We start from the raw sequence: 24,280 nt of genomic DNA, 5'->3' as shown, positions 1-24,280 counted from the left end.
ATTTAAACGGACATGCGTTGCTTCTATTTATGACTTTTCGTTTGTGATTGAGCCACTAACCTACCCTCTAATGACGGCTGTGTCTGAGAAATCTGCATCACGAATGGTAATTTTCCCGTTTTTCGTGAACTTTTTAATTTTACCAATTTTTAAAAGTCTACTTTTATTGGGGAGATATTAAATTATTACCAATATTTAAGTTAGGTGTTTCTGAATCGGTTGGTGTATGAATGATTAAAATCCATCTAGTAATATCGGAGTTATAAGCGTGCAAACCTTACATAGTTTCGTTACATGGGAGATAGTTTAGATTTTAGAATGACACCTAGCCCCAGATAGTGGAGTAAGACATTTTTAATGTCAAAAGCGTTATGCAGGTTAACTATGTTTTACACTATATGTGTCGTATTTAATGATAACAATAAGTATAGAAATGTATTGTTTATGTATAATACAAGTGGTAGCAGTGTAACTAGTGTTAGACGGAATCAATTTTTATAGTCGAATGCAGATGAATGCGCTAAACCGCATAATACAACGTCACTACAAAACTTGGCACTAAATTTGCAATTCATATCGAAAGCCCGTATTTAGGAATACAAAACTGATAGCTCCCAAATAGTTTACGATGTCTTTTTGAAAATGCATTTTCAGATATAGTGCACTTTATATTCGTATATGTTGAATTTGCAAACCTCCCTAGGTGCCAAAATTTTGTGGTAAAAAGAAATAATAAATTAACACCAAACATGAATTCAGCGACGTAAAATTACCCCAATGTGAAGTTTTTATCAAATTCGGATCCCTTTTGAGGTTTTGACCGACTTTTTTATGGAAGGTGATCACTATGCGAAGACTGAATTTGATAAACATATGAATAAAATTGAATTTTCTTATTTTTTCCATTCATCTAATTCCATTTCACACATGGTTAAAAATCCTTGAAACATTTTTGAAGTCGTAAATTGAAAATCCAAACTTTAAAAATAAGGTTCTATTTTTGGCACGGTTCCGGTTTTGGCAACAGCAAAAAATAAAATTGTTGCCAAAAACGGAATACTACTGTACTAGGATATGAAAATCACTAGTTTTAAACATTTTAAACGCACATAGGGAAGTAAATGCGTCAAAATCGCAAAATCCAATTTTTACAGATGTATGTTGCTTGTTTTTCCGAGTTATTAGGACTTGAAAATAAAAGGTTTGGACATTTGAAATGCACAACGGGAAGTAATTTCGACAAAACGGAAATTTAAGAATGCGTTTAAAATTAGAGGTGTGCCCAGCGCTGCCGCGCCGACGGTTGCAGGTAAAGATAGTAAACAACTCGTAATAACAAACAATGTCTATCTGTGAAAAGTTGAAAATTTTTCGATTTTGACGCATTTACTTCCCAGTGTGCGTTTAAAATGTCTAAAACTATTGATTTTCAACACCTCTTAACTCGCAATAACAAAAAATGTTTATCTGTGAAAAGTTGAAAATTTTTCGATTTTGACGCATTTACTTCCTAATGTGCGTTTAAAATGTCTAAAACTATTGATTTTCAAAACATCTTAACTCGCAATAACAAACAATGTTTATCTGCGAAAAGTTGAATTTTTTTTTATTTTGACGCATTTACTCCCTAATGTGTGTTTAAAATGTCTAAAACTATTGATTTTCAACACCTCTTAACTCGCAATAACAAACAATGTTTATCTGTAAAAAGTTGAAAATTTTTCGATTTTGACGCATTTACTTCCCAGTGTGCGTTTAAAATGTCTAAAACTATTGATTTTCAACACCTCTTAACTCGCAATAACAAACAATGTTTATCTGTGAAAAGTTGATTTTTTTTCGATTTTGACGCATTTACTTTCTAATGTGCGTTTAAAATGTCTAAAACTATTGATTTTCAACACCTCTTAACTCGCAATAACAAACAATGTTTATCTGTGAAAAGTTGATTTTTTTTCGATTTCGACGCATTTACTCCCTAATGTGCGTTTAAAATGTCTAAAACTATTGATTTTCAACACCTCTTAACTCGCAATAACAAACAATGTTTATCTGTGAAATGTTGAAAAATTTTCGATTTTGACGCATTTACTTCCCAGTGTGCGTTTAAAATGTCTAAAACTATTGATTTTCAACACCTCTTAACTCGCAATAACAAACAATGTTTATCTGTGAAAAGTTGAATTTTTTTCGATTTTGACGCATTTACTTCCTAATGTGCGTTTAAAATGTCTAAAACTATTGATTTTCGACACCTCTTAACTCGCAATAACAAACAATGTTTATCTGTGAAAAGTTGATTTTTTTTCGATTTTGACGCATTTACTCCCTAATGTGCGTTTAAAATGTCTAAAACTATTGATTTTCAACACCTCTTAACTCGCAATAACAAACAATATTTATTTGTGAAATGTTGAAAGAAATACAAGTATCTCATTTTCTATATTTCCAATTATCCGCCAAAGTACGGTATCCAATATTTTACCCATTTTCAATACCGGTTCATTGTCGACATGTCACATAACAAGCAAAACTGTTTTTCTATTGTCGCGACCGTTCGCAAACGAACATACATGTCACAGTTCAGTAAATGTACAGCCGCTTGACAAACCTGTTTTGTTTTGAAACATGTACAAATTTTATGACATGTCACGGGGAAAATGTATCGCGATTGTGTCACATGTCGCAAGAATCCGCAACTTGTACATGTCACGAGAAAACATGCGACCAGTCACCAGATGACTGGTCATAACCATGACATTTTCCAGCTATGGACGTAGGTTACTGGCAGGCGTTGCCGTATCTATCCTCAGGTACGGCGGCCCGTCATGGTCAAGAGCACTGAGGGTAACCAGTTACCTACAGAAACTGGAGAGCACCTACCGCGTGATGTGCCTCAAAGTGATATCTGCCTACCACACGGTATCACATGATGCATCCTGCGCGATAGCGAGCATGATGCCAGTCGGGCTGGTCATTCGGGAAGATAAGGAGTGCTTCGAGCTACGTGGAAATAGAGGAGCCCGCGAGCGCACCAGGGTGACCTCGGTCGCCAGATGGCAGCGTGAGTGGGACAACTCCTCGAAAGGTAGGTGGACCCACCGGCTGATACCTAGCATATCGAGCTGGGTGGGAAGACCCCATGGCGAAGTTCACTTCCACCTGACACAATTCCTGTCAGGACATGGCTGTTTCCGACAGTACCTCCACAGGTTCGGGCACGCGGAGGTCTCAGCCTGCCCGGACTGCCCAGGTGTAGACGAAACTGCCGAACACATACTGTTCGTATGTCCTCGGTTCGACGTCGAAAGAAGAGCAATGCTTGACGTCTGTGGCTGGGACACAACCCCTGATACCCTTGTAGGCTACAGGTAATCTGGCGAACCGAGCAACAGACGACGGGCACGGCTAACTAGTGATTGGTTAGTTGGAGCGAAAAAGGCCAGGCGCAAAAAAGGGAGTGAATGGTCTGTTCATGCTGAGGCAGGTTTGGCGCAGCGACTGGAACCGCGCAAGGGGTAAACCCAGCCACCCCGAAGTAAGACAGAAGAGTGAGTGTATAGGCGTATAAGTGGACTGCCTCATGCCAAGACGGGATGGTCGTAGCGTAGTATGTTGGGACTTAGCTATCGATGCCTCATGGCGTGGCAGAGGAGTGAAAGGGTGAGCATCCAAGTCAGCCTCACACGGCATGTTAAGAGTGAGCACAAAAGTCAGCCTCACATGGTATGGTAGAGGCTAGCACAAAAGTAAGGCTAGCAAGGAATGAAAAAGGTGAGCACACAAGTCACCCTCGCATGGTATGTCAGAAGTGGGGCCTAAGAAAAATGTCCCACATGGGATTCTAGGGGGAGTGACAGAGGTATAATAGAGTGGCACGATCGAGAGTGAATCAGGTGATAGGGTGAGCACCCAAGTCAGCCTCACATGGTATGGGTGAGGCGAGCACAAAAGTAAGCCTAGCAAGGAATGAGTAAGGTGAGCACACAAGTCAGCCTCGCAAGGAACGAAAAAGGTGAGCACAAAAGTCAGCCTCATGTGGAGTGTTTGAGAGTGAATCAAGGTGCGATAGAGAGAGCACCCAAATAAGCCTCATACAGGACGTATGAGCGCGTGAGTGAGAGTGAATGAGTACATTATGTACAGCCAACCCCCCAGAAATAATACCGAGAGGTAGTTCCTGGGAGGAACGATGGCGGAACCCAATGGAGTTTAGTCGGTATTAATGGCAGCGTCACCATTCGAGCCCGACACGCCCCCAGTGCACCCCGTGCGGTAGCTTGGACCCTACCAATAGCACGTGTACTGCACTAGGACGTAAAGGTCTTCTCCGTTGTAAAAAGGGGTCCAGTTCAAATTGGCTGTCTGTGTTCGAATGTTGAGATGTGTGTTTAAACTGTTTTCGCCGCTGGTAGGTGTCACTTCCATTTGTTTTGGTTGAATGTTTTCGTTAGCTGAACAGTACGGGTTGATGGTGTCGCCTTCTTTAAAGTTTATGAAATTTGGTATTACTGCTGGTATTGCAAGACCTGCAATGGATAAATAGTTTTTTCGCCGTGGCAAGTAGTAATTTGTCTGACGTCTTATCACTGTCGTTATGATGATGATTGTTAGCGCGATCGTTGTCACGTTGACTTGACTGCTTACGACGTTTTCGGTTGCGTCTTGCCTTATCAGCAGCTTTCTCCTGAAGTTGTCGAATGCGTTGTTTGGCGTCGTATTTTGTCCCATCCTGCTTCCATTGCCATTTATCGCCCAAAAATCGCCAGTCTGGAGACGTATGATCTATTTTCTGTTGGATTACTGTAACGTGTGATTTTTCCACTAATTCTTCAGCCAGGGATTTTGATTGATTCATGTTATTTTCTGATATTGTTATGGTGGAGATTGCAATGGAAATAGCTTTCACTTCTTCCTTCAATTCCTCCAATAGGTCGGAATTGGCGTGAGGGTACGGCTCAGAACATTTAGTGGAAAGCAGCGGGTTTCGGGTTCAGTAAATTTAAGCTTCTCGGGTTCGGGTCGGGTTCCGGGTTTTGAAATTTGAAATTCTCGGGCTAAGGTCCGGGTTTTTAAAATTTTGAACATTCGGGCTCGGGTCGGGTTCGGGTTTTTCAAATTAGAAATTCTCGGGGTCGGGTCGGGTTCGGGTTTTGAACAAAACAACCCAACCATTTCTTGACGCTGTATATACACAAAACCCAGCCTTTTTTATACTTCGTGATACGAATGGAAGACACATATAACTGTTCCAAATGGTAGCACCTTTAAATCGCTAGAATTCGTCGTATTTTTTGGTGCTCAAATATAGCATTTTTTTATTCTTGTATAAAATTCTGTCTCTTCAGATTCGCAAACTGACTGAATTATTTTATGTTTTAAAAGAACATTCATGAGAGAGCATTCAACAATACGTGTCTCACATCTAAAATCTCTTTGCGATTTATTTTTAATGATAATTAGTAATAAATCAAGTCAACAGGAATTTATCGGAAAATATTGGTTTAACTTTCTGTTTTAAAATATTAATTTCGACAGGTATTTTAAAACCGATACGTAGGCCGCGGTCAGAGTAAACGCGTAAAACTCAGCTAAAGCGTACAGCAAATAGTGTCCAAAGCAAAGCGAGTAGAAATCTACGGAAAGTAGAAACAATAAACACCAATCTATTGATCCGAAATCAAACAGTGGGTGTTGCGAGTGCAGTTAATGGTAGTACTTTTTGCTACATATTGAATAATAATTGTCCATTAACCCTACAACGGTTTCGTGACTTTTTCTCTAAGTAAACGGTTTTTTGGGATACATTCGTAGCCAAGAACTAAAATCGCTCTAATATGCCTATTTTTTATTAAATTTATAATTAAATTGGATAGTTTTATTCTCAAACATACAATTTTTCACAAGTTTTTCGTTTACTCTGTATCGATGTTTTGCTTTTAAAAAAAGATAAAATAATGTCTTCGGAATTATGCAAACATGACAAAACATTAACGTAAATGGTTTTGTGGGGTACATTCGTACCCCAAACAAACTTTAAGCGGGCACTGTTAAGTTGGTCAAATGCAACAAATAGGTTTTACCTGCGTGCTTTAATAGAAGTTTAATAATAATAATCAAATTGATTTATGATAAAGAATGCTTGCAGTTAAAATAAACTGTAACCATTGACTAAAAAGGACGTTGTAGCCCGGGCCCCGGGGACGATTTCACAATTCCCATATATTGAAATCACAAATTTGGTGGTACTGCTCTAACTAACATGTGATATATTATACCAAACTGCCTTGCAGGAATGGTTTTACATTTCCTAGAAAAGAAATGTATAGAATTCGCTTTTGATACAGAATTAGAAATGTTGGTTAAGTACGACGGGCAAGGTTGTTTTAAACTGTCACCATTAAGTTTTTTGTTTCCCCATGAGTTAGCGACCGATTTATACTACATTTCGTGTAATAGTAATATATTATAATATATAATATATAATTTAATATATATATATATATATATATATATATATATATATATATATATATATATATATATATATATATATATATATATATATATATATATATATATATATATATATATATATATATATATATATATATATATATATATATATATATATATATATATATATATATATATATATATATATATATATATATATATTAATTTGTAAGTTTCTCATAACATTACATATTCGACGTTCAATAATAGCAAATAAAAATGCGGATTTTACTCGCCAGTAATTCGTTTCGCCATAGGCAGATATCAACGCGTATGCTGCTACTTCAGATTCAAATGATTCTACTATTCTAGGATGACCCTAGGGTGCCTAAAATTAAAAATCTTCGAGATCTCTGGTGGATTCTCCATATTAGCAAGTTGGGTTCGGATCGGGTTTCTCAAATTAAAAATTTTCGGGTTCGGGTCGGGTTCGGGTTTTCAAATTTTAAAATTCTCGGGGTCGGGTCGGGTTTGGGTTTTACAAAATTTTCATTCTCGGGTACGGGTCGAGTCCGGGTTTTCTTATTTTAAAATTTTCGGGCTCGGGTCGGGTGCGGGTTTTTCAAATTTTATAATTTCGGGCTCGGGTCGGGTTCGGGTTTTTCAATTTTTAAGCTCTCGGGTTCGGGTCGGGTTCGGGGTCGAAAAAAAGAAACCCGACCATCTCTACTACACAGGCAGCATGATATGATCTGCTGCAAAATTCACACTTCCAGAGGAAGCGGTCGTCGTTTATGTTACAAGTTTTTACACCGCACTGCATTATTTTACTATTACTTGAAGTTCAATAGCACTGTAACCTGCGAGGCACGCGCGCGATGTTTGTTTACGTAGGTAAAAAAATACTAAATAATAAATTACTTGCGGAGCGCTTGGAGAGGCGTCCGCACTCGTTGACTGTTCGAGCGAAAAAAAAGTAGTAAAGTTATCATTATTTTTATATTTGATGGCACAAAAAATCATCAAATTCTCATTAAACCCGATCCTGACGCACTAAAGACAATCAGAAAACGCCGATTTAAATCACTTTCCTTCTATTTTCCAAAGCACAATATATGGTCTAAGCACATTTGAATTGTTGTATTTTTTAGAACATTATTATTTTTCATGAATTGCTAAAAATTTCGAAGGATATACAACAAAAACTTATATAACTCATACCCCTTTTACCGTGGCTATACACTTTCTTCAACAAAATTACGCCCCTTTATTCAGCTCAACTACTTGAAATGTTCTCTACACTTTTAAAAATTTGTAGATACCTAGTTTTGAAGAAAAACTAATTAAAAGCACCAAAAATTACGCTTTTTGCTAAGTTAAAAAAATGCTGAAAAAATTCTAAGACAGTTCGGAAGCACTTCAAGAAGCATGAATTTAAAATTTTGCCCAAAATCGGCCCATTTTTCATAAAATCAAAATTCGCCACCAGTAGGGAGCGTTTTAACAAATTCACTCCGAAGAAGAAAGTGGTCCTGATACCCTAACTTTTCATTTAAGAAGTGAGCCCGATGACTTTTTGCCTTTCTCAATAGAAAGGTATTGCAATTGCTCTGAAAACCGACTTTTTAACGGAGGCCCGGAGGGCCGAGTGACATATACCATTCGATTCAGTTCGTCGAGTTCGGCAAATGTCTGTGTGTATGTATGCGTGTGTGTATGTATGTGTGTGTGTATGTGCGTCTGTGTGTGTGTGTACGCGAACACAATCTCACTCACTTTTCTCAGAGATGGATGAACCGATTTTTACAAATTTAGTCCCAAATGAAAGGTGCAACGTTCCCATAGGCTGCTATTGAATTTCTAATGCATCCGACTTCCGGTTCCGGAATTACAGGGTGATGAGTACGATCACGCAGAAAATGTCGATTTTAAGAAATTCTGCAATGAATGTATAATGGTGAAAATTTTTCCAAAATGTGACCACAACTACTTCGATTTGTAGTACTAGGTCATTAACAGCCATTCAAAGTCTCTTTGGTCACATTGGCCACCATCATCGGTTCCGGAAGCCCCGGCGGAAGTATCCAAATTCAGACTAACAATCACATCGGTTTCTCGGAGATGGCTAGACCGAATCAACCAAACTTAGTTTCAAATGAAAGATGTTGCGTCCCCGTAAATGGCTATTAAATTTTATCCCCAACCGACTTCCGGTTCCGGAGTTACGGGTTGTGGCGTGCGATCACATAGCAAATTGTGATTCAAACCGATACCCCGATGGAAGCAAAAAAGGTAAAAATTTCGCTAAAATGTCTCTCAAATAACTTAAATTTGCAGTACTAGGTCACCGACGGCCAAACAAACTTTCGTTGACTACACTGACCACCATAGACGGTTCCGGAAGTGCCCGGGAAAAGCGGCCATCTTTCATAACTAGCAAACTCATATCAGTTTCTCGGAAATGTTTGGGCCGATTTTCACAAACTTAGTCCCAAATGATAGCTATAACATCCCCACAGATGTATATAAAATTTCGTACGGATCGCTTATATGGGTCCGGAAATATAGACTAAATCGTTCGGTCACATATGAAATTCCCATATAAGTCGGAACTCTAATTTTTTTCAAAAAATTTCAGAAATCGAATTCGTATTTTTAATGCCAAACATCTTTAAAATGCATGAAACGTCGAGATTTTATGTTATCTCGAAAAAATTTTATTTATGAAAATCGACTTTTTGGGACTTTGCCGATTTCGCACCTTTTTTCAGTGGCTGTTTTTTCTTTTACAAAATTTTAGAACTCGAATAATGATTTATTTTCCTGTATATGGTTGTCATGTGATGTATAATAATAAAATGTAATATATGCATTTAAAAGTTTTTAATTATTATAAACAACGCACACATTCTCGTGATTCATGATTGAGAAAGGCACAATTTCACCGCTAGGTGGATTAAAATAGGTTTTTAACATGATGTCATTTTGGGACACCCAATTGCATGGCCTTTCTATAGGAGAAAGGCAAAAAGTAAATAGCCATAACTATGAAAATAAATCGATTTTCGAAAAACTATTCAAATTGTATTTACCGTTGTGAACCCGTAAAAAATTTACAGAAGAAGCTCGTCCGACGAAAATAACATTTATCTAAAAAAAAAAATCCGTTTTGACCCAAATACTTCTCAATGTGCGTTTAAAAAACGTTTAAAACGGGGTATTTTTGATCACCGGGGTAAATTTGATCAAATGAGACTTTTTCAGTGACGTGGGATAAAATGATCCCCTCTAGCACAATCATCGAAACAAAAAACACACCATGTTCTAAAAATGTTCAGCATCTATCGGCAACGATTATTTCGTCATTTATTATACTTTTTATGACAATAAATTCAATTTGAAAATGATACAATTCTCATGAACCGTTTCCATCTGTTCAAACAATTCCTTATTTATTAACAAAATCAATCAACTTCACTTTTTTTAGAAACCGTAAATATTATTGTCTAATAATTCATTTTAAAAATCCGAGAATTTTATTGGTAACTATATAATTACGACTATTTTCCTGAATAAGTTCGATAAAAGTTGGCTGTTGGTAATTTTGTTTTCTTTTGAGACGACACAATATCGGGCCATGATATTGCCTACGGTTATGCAATTTATACAACATTTCGAGCGTTATCTCATAATTCGACACACATATTTTGCTGATCAAAGTTACCCCGTAAACAACGATTGAAAATTTACAACAAATTAATTTTTTTTTTAAAGTAAAACGAAATAAATTCCCAATAATTTGAACATTTTCAATCTATGGGTACCAGTACTTGTTTTAAAAATGCAAGCAGTTACCTCTCTTTGAATTGAAAATAGTTATTCAAAAAGCTTTTGAAAAAGTGATCAATGTTTCCCATTTTACGGTAATGAAAAAAATTAAGTTATTTAGTTTGAAGTTTTTCTATGTATCCTTTTAGATCCCACTATGAATTATATATGAATCGGTTGGGCATATATTGCTGAACAAAAATATAATAATTTTAGCAGCGATTACCTGTTACCGTAAACCGGGGTGACTTTGATTATCGGGGTGACTTTGATCACTCCAAACTTTTTTACTAGATTGCTTATTTGGCCCGAATAGTCTACCGAATCCTTAAAATTTTAAATGAGTTTTGCTCCATAACTTATAAAATACTGATTTGTTATATTTTTTGAGCATATTGTTTGGTTTTTGGGTAAAAAAAAAACACAAAAAACCGTAATTTTACTTTACCTTATTTTACGAAGCTTCGTATAGTGTAAATTTTTATAAAACAAATAAATCTTAGATTTTAACAAGAGTAATAAATTCGAAGTGAGTTTTAATTTTTCTTTAGAGTGGGGTGCGATAAATTTATTTTAAATAGTTCGCTTATTTTAAAAACAATTTTCTGTAAAACTAGTTGGCAATAATTTCAGATTATTTCCAGCCAAAATTCGCTCCAAAGCGTTAAAATGGATGAAACTCATTGTACATTGATAAACTACTGAAATAAAACAAGTGCAGCAGTGCTTTCAGATTCTTTTATTCTAGTTAGGCTCGAATTATAGGAATTCTGGTCACTCGAATTTTACAGTAGATTGAAACACTTTGTACAATACAGGTCGGACTCGATTATCCGGGGATTTGAAAAAAATCTCACCCCGGATAATCGAATCACCCGGATAATCGAATCAAATTTTTGTTTGCGTTTTTTCATGAATTTAAGCTTTATTCGTGGAGAAATTGGAAATAAAATGACCAGGACAAATTTTCCTATTATGGTAAATATAAATGTACCTATTTTGGCCCTAGTCGATTTTTCAGACTTTCAGGGTGTGATTTGTATTTTCAGTTGGTTTTCATTTATTATTCATATTGGTAACGAGTTAACGATATGTATCAGTTGCTTATAGCTATTTGTACAAGAATTCGAAGATAAACTTTTTAATAAGGTATGTCTTTTGCAATACAAGTCAAACTCGATTACCCAGGGCTTAGATTTTCCTAGGTAACTGATTCGATTACTCGAATACCAGAAAAAAAATTAATAAGTAAACTGGGGGTCGTCTGTTTCTTGGCTCCAGTTTAATTTACGTGGAGTGTCACATATCACAGCTAACATGTCTAGTCATTCTAATTAGAAGAGTGCGTGTTGCGCACCCACAAAGAGATCCTTGTCCTTGTAGCATCATTTAGTTGACATATGCTGGATTGTCAGGTAATAACTACGCGTGTAGTCTTCGCAAACTGTCCCACTCATACTTGTCACTAGCGAAGGACTACCAGGTTCCCGGGCGTCTCAGCGAGAAGTACTGCTGGCGCCCTCTTTACATAGCCTATCATCCATCTTTGCTTGAGCTCCCCAAGAATTGAAATCACCTCCAGTGACGGCCGGGTCTCTTTTCAGAATCTCGTTAACCATTTCTTGACCAACTTTTTTCTACCACGTATAGGGTCCCAAAACTATTTTTCCTTAAAACTGTTGGCGTCAAGAAACACGAAAAACCTGGTTTAAGAAAGATAGGTGCTTCTTTTGCTGCTGCTCAATATTTACCTTCCGATCTAGTCCAATTGCATGAAAAAGGTAATTGAGGGCAATCTAAATTAGAAAGTTTTAGCAGTTTTCAATAATATTCTCAGGCTAAGAAAATATTCCAAAATTTCATTTTCGCCGTTAACAGAAACTATCCCTGGCAGCACTGCTTCAGCGGAACCCAACCAGATTAATTGTAATAACTTCTGTTCTAATGCTAATATTTATAACTTTTAGTGCTCAAATGAAAGATCTTAGTCGCAGTTATTAGCCTTACTTGACGTTGTGTAAACCAAACGTTATAGTCATATAGAAACATGGTTGTTCATCAACCAGAAGGGCACGAACGGGTTATAGATGCTATTGGAATTCTGAGCAGGAATCACTTATTGAAGGGGATAATGGGAGAAGAGCAATATTGTTTGTGTCAAAGTCCACTGGAACTCAAAGCAGGATATTCATCAAAATATTACACCGGATTACAATGATAATAGGACCATGATTCTGTCAGTATCTGAAATAAAGCATAATCTTCAGCAGAATTCTATCTTGAGAAATATTCCACTAGACATTTAAGAAGCTTTTCTCTAGAATCCTACATCAAAATTCAGAGAAAAAGCCGTAGAAATACGGATAAATATTGAATCGAAGTTCTGAAATAGATTCCATTGGGATGCTAAGAAAACTTCGATCAGAATCTTGAAAAGTATCCAAACAGAATCCTGAGAAGCATGTCATCATTATCCCAAGAGATAGCCAGAAACCGACCGAGCAATGTAGGTATAATGACGTTTTATGTGGCCTACAGTAACCGATGTATTACGAGGAAAATGTACTTTTAGTGTAAAATTAAAAAGTTGCATATTTGGCAATATTGGCATTAAAAACTTTTCATTTTTTTGGAATCCCTACACAAATCTTTAAAAAAAAATATCTCGCTGATTGATTCTAGTGCAAACAGTACCAGAGATATAATACGAAGAAAAACATTTTTTTAAACAATTTGTTAAAATTAACCGTTATGTGTCCAACAAAAAACACCTATAACAGGCCAACGAGGGTACCCGGGTACCCACAAATTAAAATGCTCATAACTATGGCTTCCTTTAACCGATTTTGACACTTTTAGATGTTATAGATTCAGGAACTCGTCCACTTTTGGATTCTGTAACATTGAACCGGATGAATGGATCTGGTTCTTGGTGATCCGGATTTTCCTGAGTAATGTTCCAGTACTAGGGTATGATTTGTAAATTTAAATAATGCCCTAGCAAAATGAGTATCAAAACACTTCAAATTGTCTCGGAAGTCTATTATTTATTGTTACGGGACCCTATGGTAGTTTGAAAAATGGAATTGGAATGGAATGGCCATTCACGGCCCTACGGGAACCTGCTCCGGAATGTCCGTTCCGTGGTGAAATCACCAAATGGTTCCAATACCATGAGATACAGTCTATTGATGCTATGCCAAGAATTTTGATACCCATATTGCTAGTATTCCATTGATATTCACAAATAGTATCCAAGCACTGGAACATGCTTCCGGAAATCCGGATTCCCGAGAACCGGTTGAAATAACCCGATTCATTTTTACCAAGTCTAAAAGTGGATGAGTTCTTGAATCCAAAACACCCAAAAGCATCAAAATCGGTTGGAAATTACCTTAGCTATTGGCATTTCAGTTTTGGGGGTACCCGGGTATCCACGTCGGCCTGTGACGTAGTAAAAAATTCAGGAGCCCCTCCTCACTGCCTTCTTACTACATCAAAAACATTATTACCCCAAAAACTTGACTTAGTGAAGTTCCAAGATGTCACAAAGTTTCAATTTCCAGCTACGGATAAAACATCGGAATTTCATTATTATTCAACCTAAAAAGGTATCCGGGTACCGCGTCGGACACATAACGGTTAAGAGTGTTCCCATGGACTGAGGGGCTGTTCAAACGACACAACAATTTAGGTTATTATATATTGGCTCTAAATGAACAATTTCTTCAAAACTGGTTCCAATCCATGAAGGTCGGTTCCAAGTTTTGTTTTTAGGTCACTTTGCGCGGAATAACCCATATATAAGCTATTTTTGAGGTAGGTTAAAATTTGAGAGGAGGTTAACCCTAGACCTCCAAATTGCCCGAAAAAATGTTCTATTGACTGCAATGATCGAATTAGCACTATAATAAGACATTATAGTTGAAATTTGATTTTTTTCAAAACACCCGGATAATCGAATCATTTTCCCCGGATAATCGAATCACGGATAATCGAATCCCCGGATAATCGAGTCCGACCTGTATCAATTAACATATATTTTTAATATTTAATAATTGAATATCTTTTCAGAATTAGTCTAAACAAACATTTGAATAAAAAATATTGATATCAAGAATTTAATGTAGGTGAACATTCAGGTTATCAAAGTCACCCTGGAATACGAAAGCGGACTTGAAATTGAAATAATTTTTGGACAAATCGTTATATGCGAACAATTTCAGGTAAAACCATCCAATCTTCTTCACCATACATCAGTACATGGTTTAAAAATGTTAAACTTGAAAAAAATATCCTGCGTCGAAAAATATGTAATGATTACTTCCAAAAGTGATCAATGTCACATTGTCAGCCCGGTTTACGGTACTCTGCAAAGTGTAGCCCTGAAAATTGGAGTAAAAAAAATCAAAAAACGAAAACATAGCCAGTTGGATTGTTCCGCCAAAAAATATATTTTCAAAAAATCTACAACAGTGGTTTTCAACCAGGAGTGAATTCACCCCCAGTGGTGAATTAGACTAATGTAGGGGGTGAATCTAGGTGCAGATCACTCTAGGAATGTATAACAAATTTGCATCAAATTAGAAAAAATGAATTAAATTTCCATTTTTGCATCAACTTTGCACTCCGTCGCAGAAAAGTTTGTTTAACAAACGTCCTGGGCTGATTCCCTTTGTTCGAAGTTTTGTTGAATGTAGGGCCAATTGTTGTGTAGGGTTTTGATGTCTTATACCTAACGCAAAATACATTCCACGCAACGCAAAGTACATTATGAATTTTTATTTTGATTGAAAGAAATGCATTTTATTTCGCTGATTTTTAAAAATACATCACAAGTGATCTGCCTCTAGGGGTGAATTCTGTAGCCTTTATATGTTGGTTCAGTGAATCAAGAATAAAAATGCTTCCTGAGAGAATTCAGGAACAGAGTTAAAATTGAAATTCCATGGCGTTCATTCAATTGAAAATCATTTTTTTTCTTTTCTGACAGTGTGGTTAGCACTTTTCAATAAAGGGGCGCAACATTCGGAAAGAGGTACATGGAACGAAAAAGGTTGAAAACCTCTGATCTACAACTTTTCTGAACATTGGAAATTGTAATCAATTTTCATGACTATTTGGTGAAGACATCTAATTATCACGGCATCTCAACCGCACCCCAATAGGCTTTTTATTTAAAAAGATTCGTGGAAATTTGATGTATTTCTTTCATGATAAAAACTACCTCAGTATAATTTAGATACTTGTCGAAATTGATAGAAAAATTTAATAATATATTGTTTGGTTTACTTTGATGCAGGATTGATTTTTAGAAAAGTGCAGCATCTCTCCCGAAATTTCCTTATAACTGAAGATGAAAGAATCAAACTTGCAGAAGACTGTAAATTAATCCGACCTTGTGAAAAAAGATATTCTAATATAATGTTATCTGGTGCCTCTCTTTCTCGCACATGTTTATAATAGTACATTTTCAAAAATTCTTTGGATATTTGAAGCTAAACAACTTTGTCCAGCAACCTCCAATCGATATGAAACGTTCAACAATGTTGTTCGCTATTAAAAAAGCTACACTACCTAAAGCTTCGAGGTATGCAAAGCAACTGTGGGAGTTTTGCTTCGAATTTTGATTTTTTATTTCCTATTTTCATATATTTCACTATAGAAACTTCTAAAATCTTGGGAGTGAACTAGAGCTATAGAAAAAAGCTCATATTTGGCATATGATCTATAGAGCTGATTGTCATTTGATTTAGCAGTATTCCGAAAAAAAGTTAAAAAAAAGTTGCAAGTCAAGTGTACATACATACAGACACACACAGGCACACACAGGGTTCCATACTCGGTCCAACTCTTTGGAATGCTATGTACGACGAAGTGCTGATCCTGAGCCTCCCCAAGGGCGTGAAGATTATCGGTTTTGCGGACGATGTGGTGCTCCTAGTGATCGGCGAATCACTAGAGGAAGTAGAAGTACTCGTAACGGAGGCGATAGATGTTGCGGAAGACTGGATGCGCGAGATGAAACTGACGTTAGCTCACCACGAAACCGAGATGGTTTTGATAAGCAACCGAATGGTAGTGCAGCAGGCAATAATTTCGATCGGAGAGTGTATTATCAACTCAAAGCGGGAAGTTAGACAACTGGGAGTGATGATAGACGGCCGATTAAGCTTTAATAGTCACATCGACTCAGATCATGCCCAACAATTCGGCGATCAGCAGCAGTAAAAAGCGACTACTGGCGAGTATCTCCACATCGATGCTCAGATACGCAGGACCTGCTTGGGTGACGGAACCGCAGACACATCTCGGCTGAACAGCACGTTCAGGTTGATGGCCATGTGGATGTCTAGCGCGTATCGAACTATATCGGCAGAGGCAGCCTGCGTGATAGCTGGAACGATTCCCATGAACCTCGAAGAAGATAGCGAGTGTTATAGGAATCGAGGCACGAGAGGAGTCCGTAAACGAGTCCGAGCTGACACCTCAATCAAATGGCAGCATCAGTGGGATAAAGCCGTAAACGGTAGATGGACCCATCGACTAATTCCATGCCTGTCGGTGTGGGTGAACAGAGCGCACGGTGAGGTGAACTTCCATATGACGTAGTTTTTGTCTGGTCATGGCTGTTTCAAAAAGTATCTGAACCGGTAGTTCGGCCACGCGAGTTCGCCGTTCTGCATCGCGTGCGGTGATGCAAAAGAAACGCCTGAGCACGTGGTCCCCGAATTCCCGCGATTCGAGCACGGGCAAAACGAAATGAGAACCATTGTCGGTGAGGACGTTAACATGACAAGTATTGTCTAAAGAATGTGCGCGGACAAAAAAATGGGACGCTGTGAACAGAACAGTCGTTCTGATCATGTCAGCGTTGCAACGAAGCTGGCGAGAGAAGCAACGACCAGCAACGTAGCAGTACACGGCATCGGGTCGTCGAGACATCGATGAACCGGAATCGCTGGACCGACCATGCCACTTGACAAGTCAGTCTGAGGAAGAGAGATAAGGTAGACCACCGGGCGCGACACGAATAGGCTAGATCCACTGCCGGGGACTAGACTGAGCGCACGCATCGTCGACGGTAGGTCGTCACCTGAGAACCGGAAGTCATCTTACCCCCGTAATTGCAGGACTGACCTCGGCACCTAAACGACCAACATCGAGATAACGGTTTAGAGAGAAATTTCTACTTCGGGAAACTAGACTAGGCCCACCGCCGGGGACTAGTTCGAGTAGATCGGGAAGTAGCACCGGAAAATGGTCGTCGGGGCGCCTGTAAACTGGAAGCCTCCACCCAGAATCGCAAGACCGACCTCGGCATCTGCCCGGGTAGCATCGGTATCGGAAGATCTTCCACTTCCTGGGAACTCTTTGTCAGAGTAGGAAAGATCCACCATCGGGGACTATTCCGAGTAGTCCGCAGTGAATCTCCGGCTTGAATCGTTGGGGCACCAGTGAACCGGAGCAATCCTCCACCTGGAATCGTTGGACTGACCTCGGCATTCTGCCGGACTGCATCGAAGTCATATCAAATGGAATCCGGGGGATCAGGCAAATGTCGGACTCCTTGGTGGAGTTTAGAGGAGTAAGGTTCACAGTTATCTTCTCTGTTCAGAGTCCTTCACTCTGGCACACAATGGACGAAATCGGTAATATGGTCTAACTACTCAACGTGTGCTGGGTCGGCGTAAAAGCTTTACCACAAAGCAAAAAAAACACACACGTGCATACAGACATTGTGCTAATTTGTTGACCTGAAATAATTGGTCTCGGATAACGTTTTCAAAGTTGAGCGAATCCTATGCATTTTTTTGTAATAAAAGTAAAACAAGGCAATATTGACACTTACCTTAACATCCTCTGCGGTCGTTTTAGATGAACTTGCTTGTCCCGCCAATAGAGCTGATTTTAGCAGTTGATGCTATAAATATATGAGAAATTTTAAATTTATCGTTTAAGGATATATAGCATAAGTAGTCTCCGGTGTACAGTGCATAGGTGATGCAGGAAGTGAAATTGGCAGTAAACAATGTTTCACGCTTTCATGTTTGGATTTCGAGATTTAATTCTTAGAGCAGTAATTTTCAACCTGGGATGAAATCACCCCCTGTTATAGAGTGTGGATTATGGGGAGTAACGAGTTACATATAGTCATAAAGAGAGAGGGAGAGAGAGAGAGAGAAATAATACAGTCAAACTAGGAACCTCTCATTTTATTGTTAAAACTGGAAGTGCTCCCAAATAACGGTTCATGGCTCGGTTGGCATAATAAACTGACAGTTTTGATATTTTAATATGCCGTCTTTGCATATCTCTCGCTATAAAGATAACTAATAACTAAACTATTTTTTACATATTGTTTCAGAAAGTCAAAAATTAGGAAGCTGGCTGAGAGTGGAACAGGTTTCTCATTGAAAAACCCATGTAACCCATCCAGCAGCAAAATAAGTTCACTTCTCTCAATATTATTTTTCCCAAAAATTTACACTAAATACGTACACAGATGGCAACAAGAACAACGCAATAAAAATAATAAAATAAATAAATAGAATAAAATAAATGGAATAAATAAAATAAAATGACCAAAAAAATAAAATAAATGAAAAAAAAAACAAAATATTAAAACTAAAATATGGGTCATTCCACGCGAAGTGATCAAGGCACGTGCAATTGACCTTCACGGATTTGAACCAAATTTGGAGAAAATGTTCATCTAGGGCCAATATATAAAAACCCAAATTTTTATGTCAATTGAACCACCCCTCGGGTCATGGGAGCACCCCTCGTTTTGACAAATTGTCTAAACTCTTGATTTTCTTTTGATCATATCTCTGGTTCTATTTACTCTAGAATCAAACCGCTAGATGGCTTTTGAAGAAAATTATCCAAGGAGTCTAGAAAAAATATGAATTTTTGGCGGCAGTGCTGCCAATTACGTGATTTTTTCAGTTAAATATTAAAAATTAATTTTTCTCACAATACATATAATTTAATTGTGAAAATTCTAATACCGTCGTGTTCCTCAGACATTTTTACATAGGAAACACTTATAATCTCAATATAATTTGAGCAGATCCTGAGATACACCGTTTTGAAGGGAAAACATCGCAATTTCCCATATAAAATCGCAGGCGCACAACATTAAAAAATCAACTTAAGTACTTTGAGTTCAAACATGATTTGTCGTGAAGTAGACGAGAAATAAAGAATAACTGCGTTTTTGGTTTGCTTCTAGCAGATAAGGGTCGATTTTTATGATCGTTTTAAGATTTTCTCAATTTCGGCCAATAAAAATGGATTTTTATATGAGAAAATGCGAGTTTTTCCCTTCAAAACGGTGTATCTCAGGATCCGCTCAAATTATATTGAGATTATAAGTGTTTCTTATGTAAAAATGTCTGAGGAATACGATGGCATTAGAATTTTTAGAATTAAAATATATGTATTGAGAAAAATTAATTTTTAATATTTAACTGAAAAAATCGCATAGTTGGCAGCACTGCCGCCAAAAATACATATTTTTTCTAGACTCCTGGAATAATTTTCTTCAAAAGCCATCTAGCGGTTTGATTCTAGAGTCAATAGAACCGGAGATATGATCAAAAGAAAATCAAGTTTGCATCTTTTTTGATCACTTCGCGTGGAATGACCCATATATGAATTGAATGAATAAAACGAATGCAATAATAAAACAAATAAAATGAATGGAGTGTATTAATCCCTTCGTGCCCATGTCGTTTGTAGACAACAACGTTTTCAAACAGCCATAACTTTCTCTCAAAAATAAGTAAGGCTAATAAATGGCTAAGTAAGGCTAATAAATGTGACTATTGCCTTTATTTGAGTATTAACAGTTAGAAGGATCAGCTCTATAACTGAAGTTATTGCAATTAGTCTGATAGGATTCCGGTGGAGCAGTGCTGCCAAGGACAGTTGACGTTGACGAAAACGATGTTCCTCAAAATTTAGAAAACCTGGTGCGTTTCGAACGTTTGTTATGGCAATTTAAATGAAAAAGCGGTGTCCCATATTTATACGTTCACCTTACTTTTTTATTGATAACTTTTTTCTACTCAAACAAACTGCATTACATTTTCGGCGTTTGATTAAAAGCTTAATCAACGATGTTTCTAGGTGTTTGAAAACTCTGGTAGGTCTTGTTCGTTTGTTATGACAATTTAAATGAAAAATGTGTCCCGCATTTATCCGTTAACCAAATTTTCTCAGAATAACCTTTTTCATTCAAACATACTGTACCAAATTATCAGAGATTATTTTAAACATAATCAACGATGCTTATTTAAATGTTAATAAATAAAGCTTGATTAGGACAAACAATATTTTTTTAGCAAACGTATAAATGCAGGTATAACATTTTTCACTTAAACTGTCATAACAAACAAATAAAATTCCCAAATTTTAAGAAACATCGCTGATTAGGTTTTAAGTAAACTCAGAAAATTTGTACAGTATGTCTGAATGAAAGCAAAAGTTATTCTGAGAAAATAGGGTGAACAGATAAATGTGGGACGCAATTTTCACGTAAATTGCCATACCAGACGAACAAGGCTTACCAGCGTTACCAAACTTCTAGAAACATCGTTAATTAAGCTTTAAAAGAAACGCCGAAAAAATGTTGCAGTTTGAATAGAAAAAAAGTAAGGTGAACGTATACATAGGGGACACCACTTTTTTCATTTAAACTGCTATAACAAAAGAACAAACCCGTTTTAATCCACCTAGGGGTACAATTGTGACTTTATCATTTATCCAAACTATTAAGCCTGGTTACGTTCAATCTTACATTGTGAAAATGTCTATTACATTCTTATCATACTTGATAGGCATATATAAGTTCACGACTCTCACGAACCTGATAAGCAACATGTCGACACTGACATACTTGTATTTATATTTGTATTTCATCATTCTTGCAGAGTAAGGGATAACCCTTATAAAATTTCTACAATCAGATTCCACGTTGCTCACACCACAATCTTTTTTATGAGAAAAAAAAATTTGTAAACTATGAACTAAAACAGACATGTGAAACCTATTCTAATATTTGTCGCTCATCTCACTCGAATTAGTTCCCTTCATTTAGCCAGGCCATACATTCACGTGCGGCGTAACGTTTACGCGCAAAAAAAGCCTCGATTCTAAATCTTCTGAAGTTTATCTCTGTTCCGCATGCGATTGACATTATATTGTATTAGTGTCGCATGGCTTTCTATCTTTCTCCTTCGTATGTAACTTTTGTGTTAATGTATCCCTGTTCTCCTCTATCCTAAGGTAACTCTTGCTGTCTTCTACTATTTTCCGAAGGTTTACCGACCGTGAGTGCTTCCTAATTGGTTTAGTGTTAGTGAGCCTTCGGCTCTCGCTAGAACCTCGTGTTCTCCTGTTCTAACTAAAGCTATTCGTAAGTAGTTCAACGCTCTATTTCCCGAACATACATAATCTTACTAAGATACATTATGCATTTGTATTGATGGGCTCACAATCGTGAAAGCGCCACGCCTATGTAAATAATTACTTTAATTAATATTGGCACAGCCAAATTCTATACAATCATAAAAACACCTGCGGCCGGTGTCATTGGAAATCAATTATTTACCGCGGATACCTATAAACAATCATTAATTCTACGAGCAACACAATGACTCACATTCGTTATGCTATGTGCACCGGGACTTAAGCCGCTGCGTATGCAAATTCGCTAGTTGCGAGTTCTTTCAGGTCAACCTCAGAATTGTTGGTTGCGCAATTTTATGTGTTTACAATTATGGGGCTGTGCATCTCCCCTTTGTTAATGAGTTGATAATTATCTTGAAGAGATCATTATCAATGTTACGTGTTGGTATTATTTTAATTTCTTTACTGTTCTCCTAAATATGTTACCATGCTGCCCTCCCAGAAGCCGTTGTAGTTGCTGTTGCTTGAAGTCTGCCTTGGGATGTCGTCTTCTGGGTTGTTCGTTCATATAGTACTGCCTGTACATATGTTCCGTGTATCTTGGGACTTATCAATTGGTCGACTTTGGATATCGGGTGTGGGTGTTTCGGCAGCCATCTCGTGAGTCCGGGGTTGGTTTTCCGTTCGTTTGCCTCAGCTTCCTTCATCTACGCTGCATCTGGAGCTTGGTTTGCGTCCACTTCGAGTGGAATATGTGATTTCGTTACTTCGTTTCCTTCGTCTCCTTCTTCTCCGTTTGTTGTTGTCGTTCTTGTGGTTGCCGAGGATAGGATATTTGACTTATCCTGCCTCGTGAATTGTATAATGTTGCAGACGAAATGCGATGTGTAACTTATCTCAGTCGTCTTTGCAATGCGTAATCTGTAGCTGACCTGCTAGTGTTACGACCTTTCCTACTGGATTCTTACTACTGACGTTTAATTTGCCTTGCTGATTTTCTGATGGCTACTTTATTCCTGCCATCTAGTTTGTAAAAATGCTTCCCGCATGATGTGGTGTTAATGCGTTTCTTTAGTTCATTGTTTATATATTTTGTTGTTGTTTTGCTCCAGCCAGAGTTTGACGGTTCTGACTGCGCTTTACTGAACACTGCATAATGACTGGCAGTATGTCCAGCTTGAGTCGATTTTTTTTCAGTGGTTGCGACTCCGATTCTTTGCTATGGTTTTTCTTTTACTTGCTTCATATTGCAGCTTGTCTTGCGACCATTCTCTACCTTCGATTTATTTGCTCGCTCCGGTCTTGCCCTTTCGTTCGTTGGTCCAGTTCTCATCCTTCACTGTTGCTCCGCCCTTGCCGTCACAACCCTCTGTCTTCCGCCTGATTCGCCCTTTGTCATCATAAATTTTCAGACCAAAAGTATGTGGTGATGTTGGCTTCCTGGGGGTGAAAAATTTCTTTTGTCCCTGATTTTCAGATTTCACTTGTTTGTTTGTTGTTTTTTTTTCTTATGTTATCAAAAAAATTTCTTTGTGGATAATACATTATAATTTGGTTTTAAATTGTGTAGTTTTCTCCGCTTATTAATGTTATTATGTAGCTTTCATCGTTTATCAAATTATACCTTGTTTGGGCATTCAATCTATTCTATCTTTATGTTCGGGCGTTCTATCTAATCTTTGTTTTTCAAAACAAACAATTAGTAATGTTAGTTATGTTATGTTATGTTAGTTAGTTATGTTTCTTTGTTTTATTCTGTTTGAACTAGTAACTTTAGTTGAAGCAATATTAGTGTGTTAGTAATATGCATTCGAAATGTTGTGATAAACTTAGTTTGTTAGTGAGTGGTAAATGTGATTAAATGTTATTGAATGTTACCTATGCTACCGATGTTTTCTTCTTTCGGCGAGATGTTGGTATCCTTCATTTGGATTGGTGTGGCCTCCTCCCCCCTTTCCAGTAAGGTGGTTGCGGGTGGGACCTGGTTCTACTGAAATTAAACTTAGATTCTTCCTTTATTATTTTGTTTTATTTATTTATTCATAATTCTCCACTTTATTTTTCTCTTGTTTCCCGTTTCCCGATATGTTGTTTGTTAGGTGTTTTTGTTATAGTATTTAATTTCGTCCTATGAAGTTCCCTGCTGTTGGGCATGGGTTTCTGATTGATTCGTACTCAGTATTATTTATATATTTTACGTGTTTGTTGAAACATTTCTTCAACCATTGTTTTTCCATCTGTATCCAGTATGTCACTACTCCTTTAATTATTTCCTTCAGACGCTTTTCTTCATTTCATCTTTTACCTCTAAATTCGTATTCTCCTCAATTTGGCAACCCATGGTGATCCTATAAAGATATCGTAAAAATATTATTCCCCGGAAGTATGTAAGCTTCCTATTATTAACCCTTCTATTTTTTTTTTCTTTAGCCCCCCTTGAATACTTTCTTTGCTTTTTTCATAATTGCATTGGTTTTTATCACTTTTACCGCTTTGATTAAACGTTCCTCTTGTTTAACTTTTTTTCTCTTCATTGTATTATCTTCTCTGTAGGTCATGTTATATTTGTGTTTCTTCT

General features: G+C 37.2%; 1 protein-coding gene across 1 annotated transcript in view; it reads right to left on the bottom strand.

Annotated features, from left to right (window-relative positions):
* Positions 1–24,280, bottom strand: part of LOC131680263 (liprin-alpha-1-like) — a 516,532-nt gene that overhangs the window by 244,291 nt on the left and 247,961 nt on the right. The window contains exon 4 of the mRNA XM_058960980.1: positions 18,137–18,208. Coding sequence (XP_058816963.1) covers positions 18,137–18,208 — 72 coding nt within the window. The remainder of the gene's footprint in view (positions 1–18,136; positions 18,209–24,280) is intronic.

The sequence above is a fragment of the Topomyia yanbarensis genome, chromosome 2, assembly GCF_030247195.1.
Source record: "Topomyia yanbarensis strain Yona2022 chromosome 2, ASM3024719v1, whole genome shotgun sequence".
Taxonomy (NCBI): Eukaryota; Metazoa; Arthropoda; class Insecta; order Diptera; family Culicidae; genus Topomyia; species Topomyia yanbarensis.
Note: the sequence above shows the minus strand (reverse complement) of the source record. Positions and strands in the feature narration are given on the sequence as shown.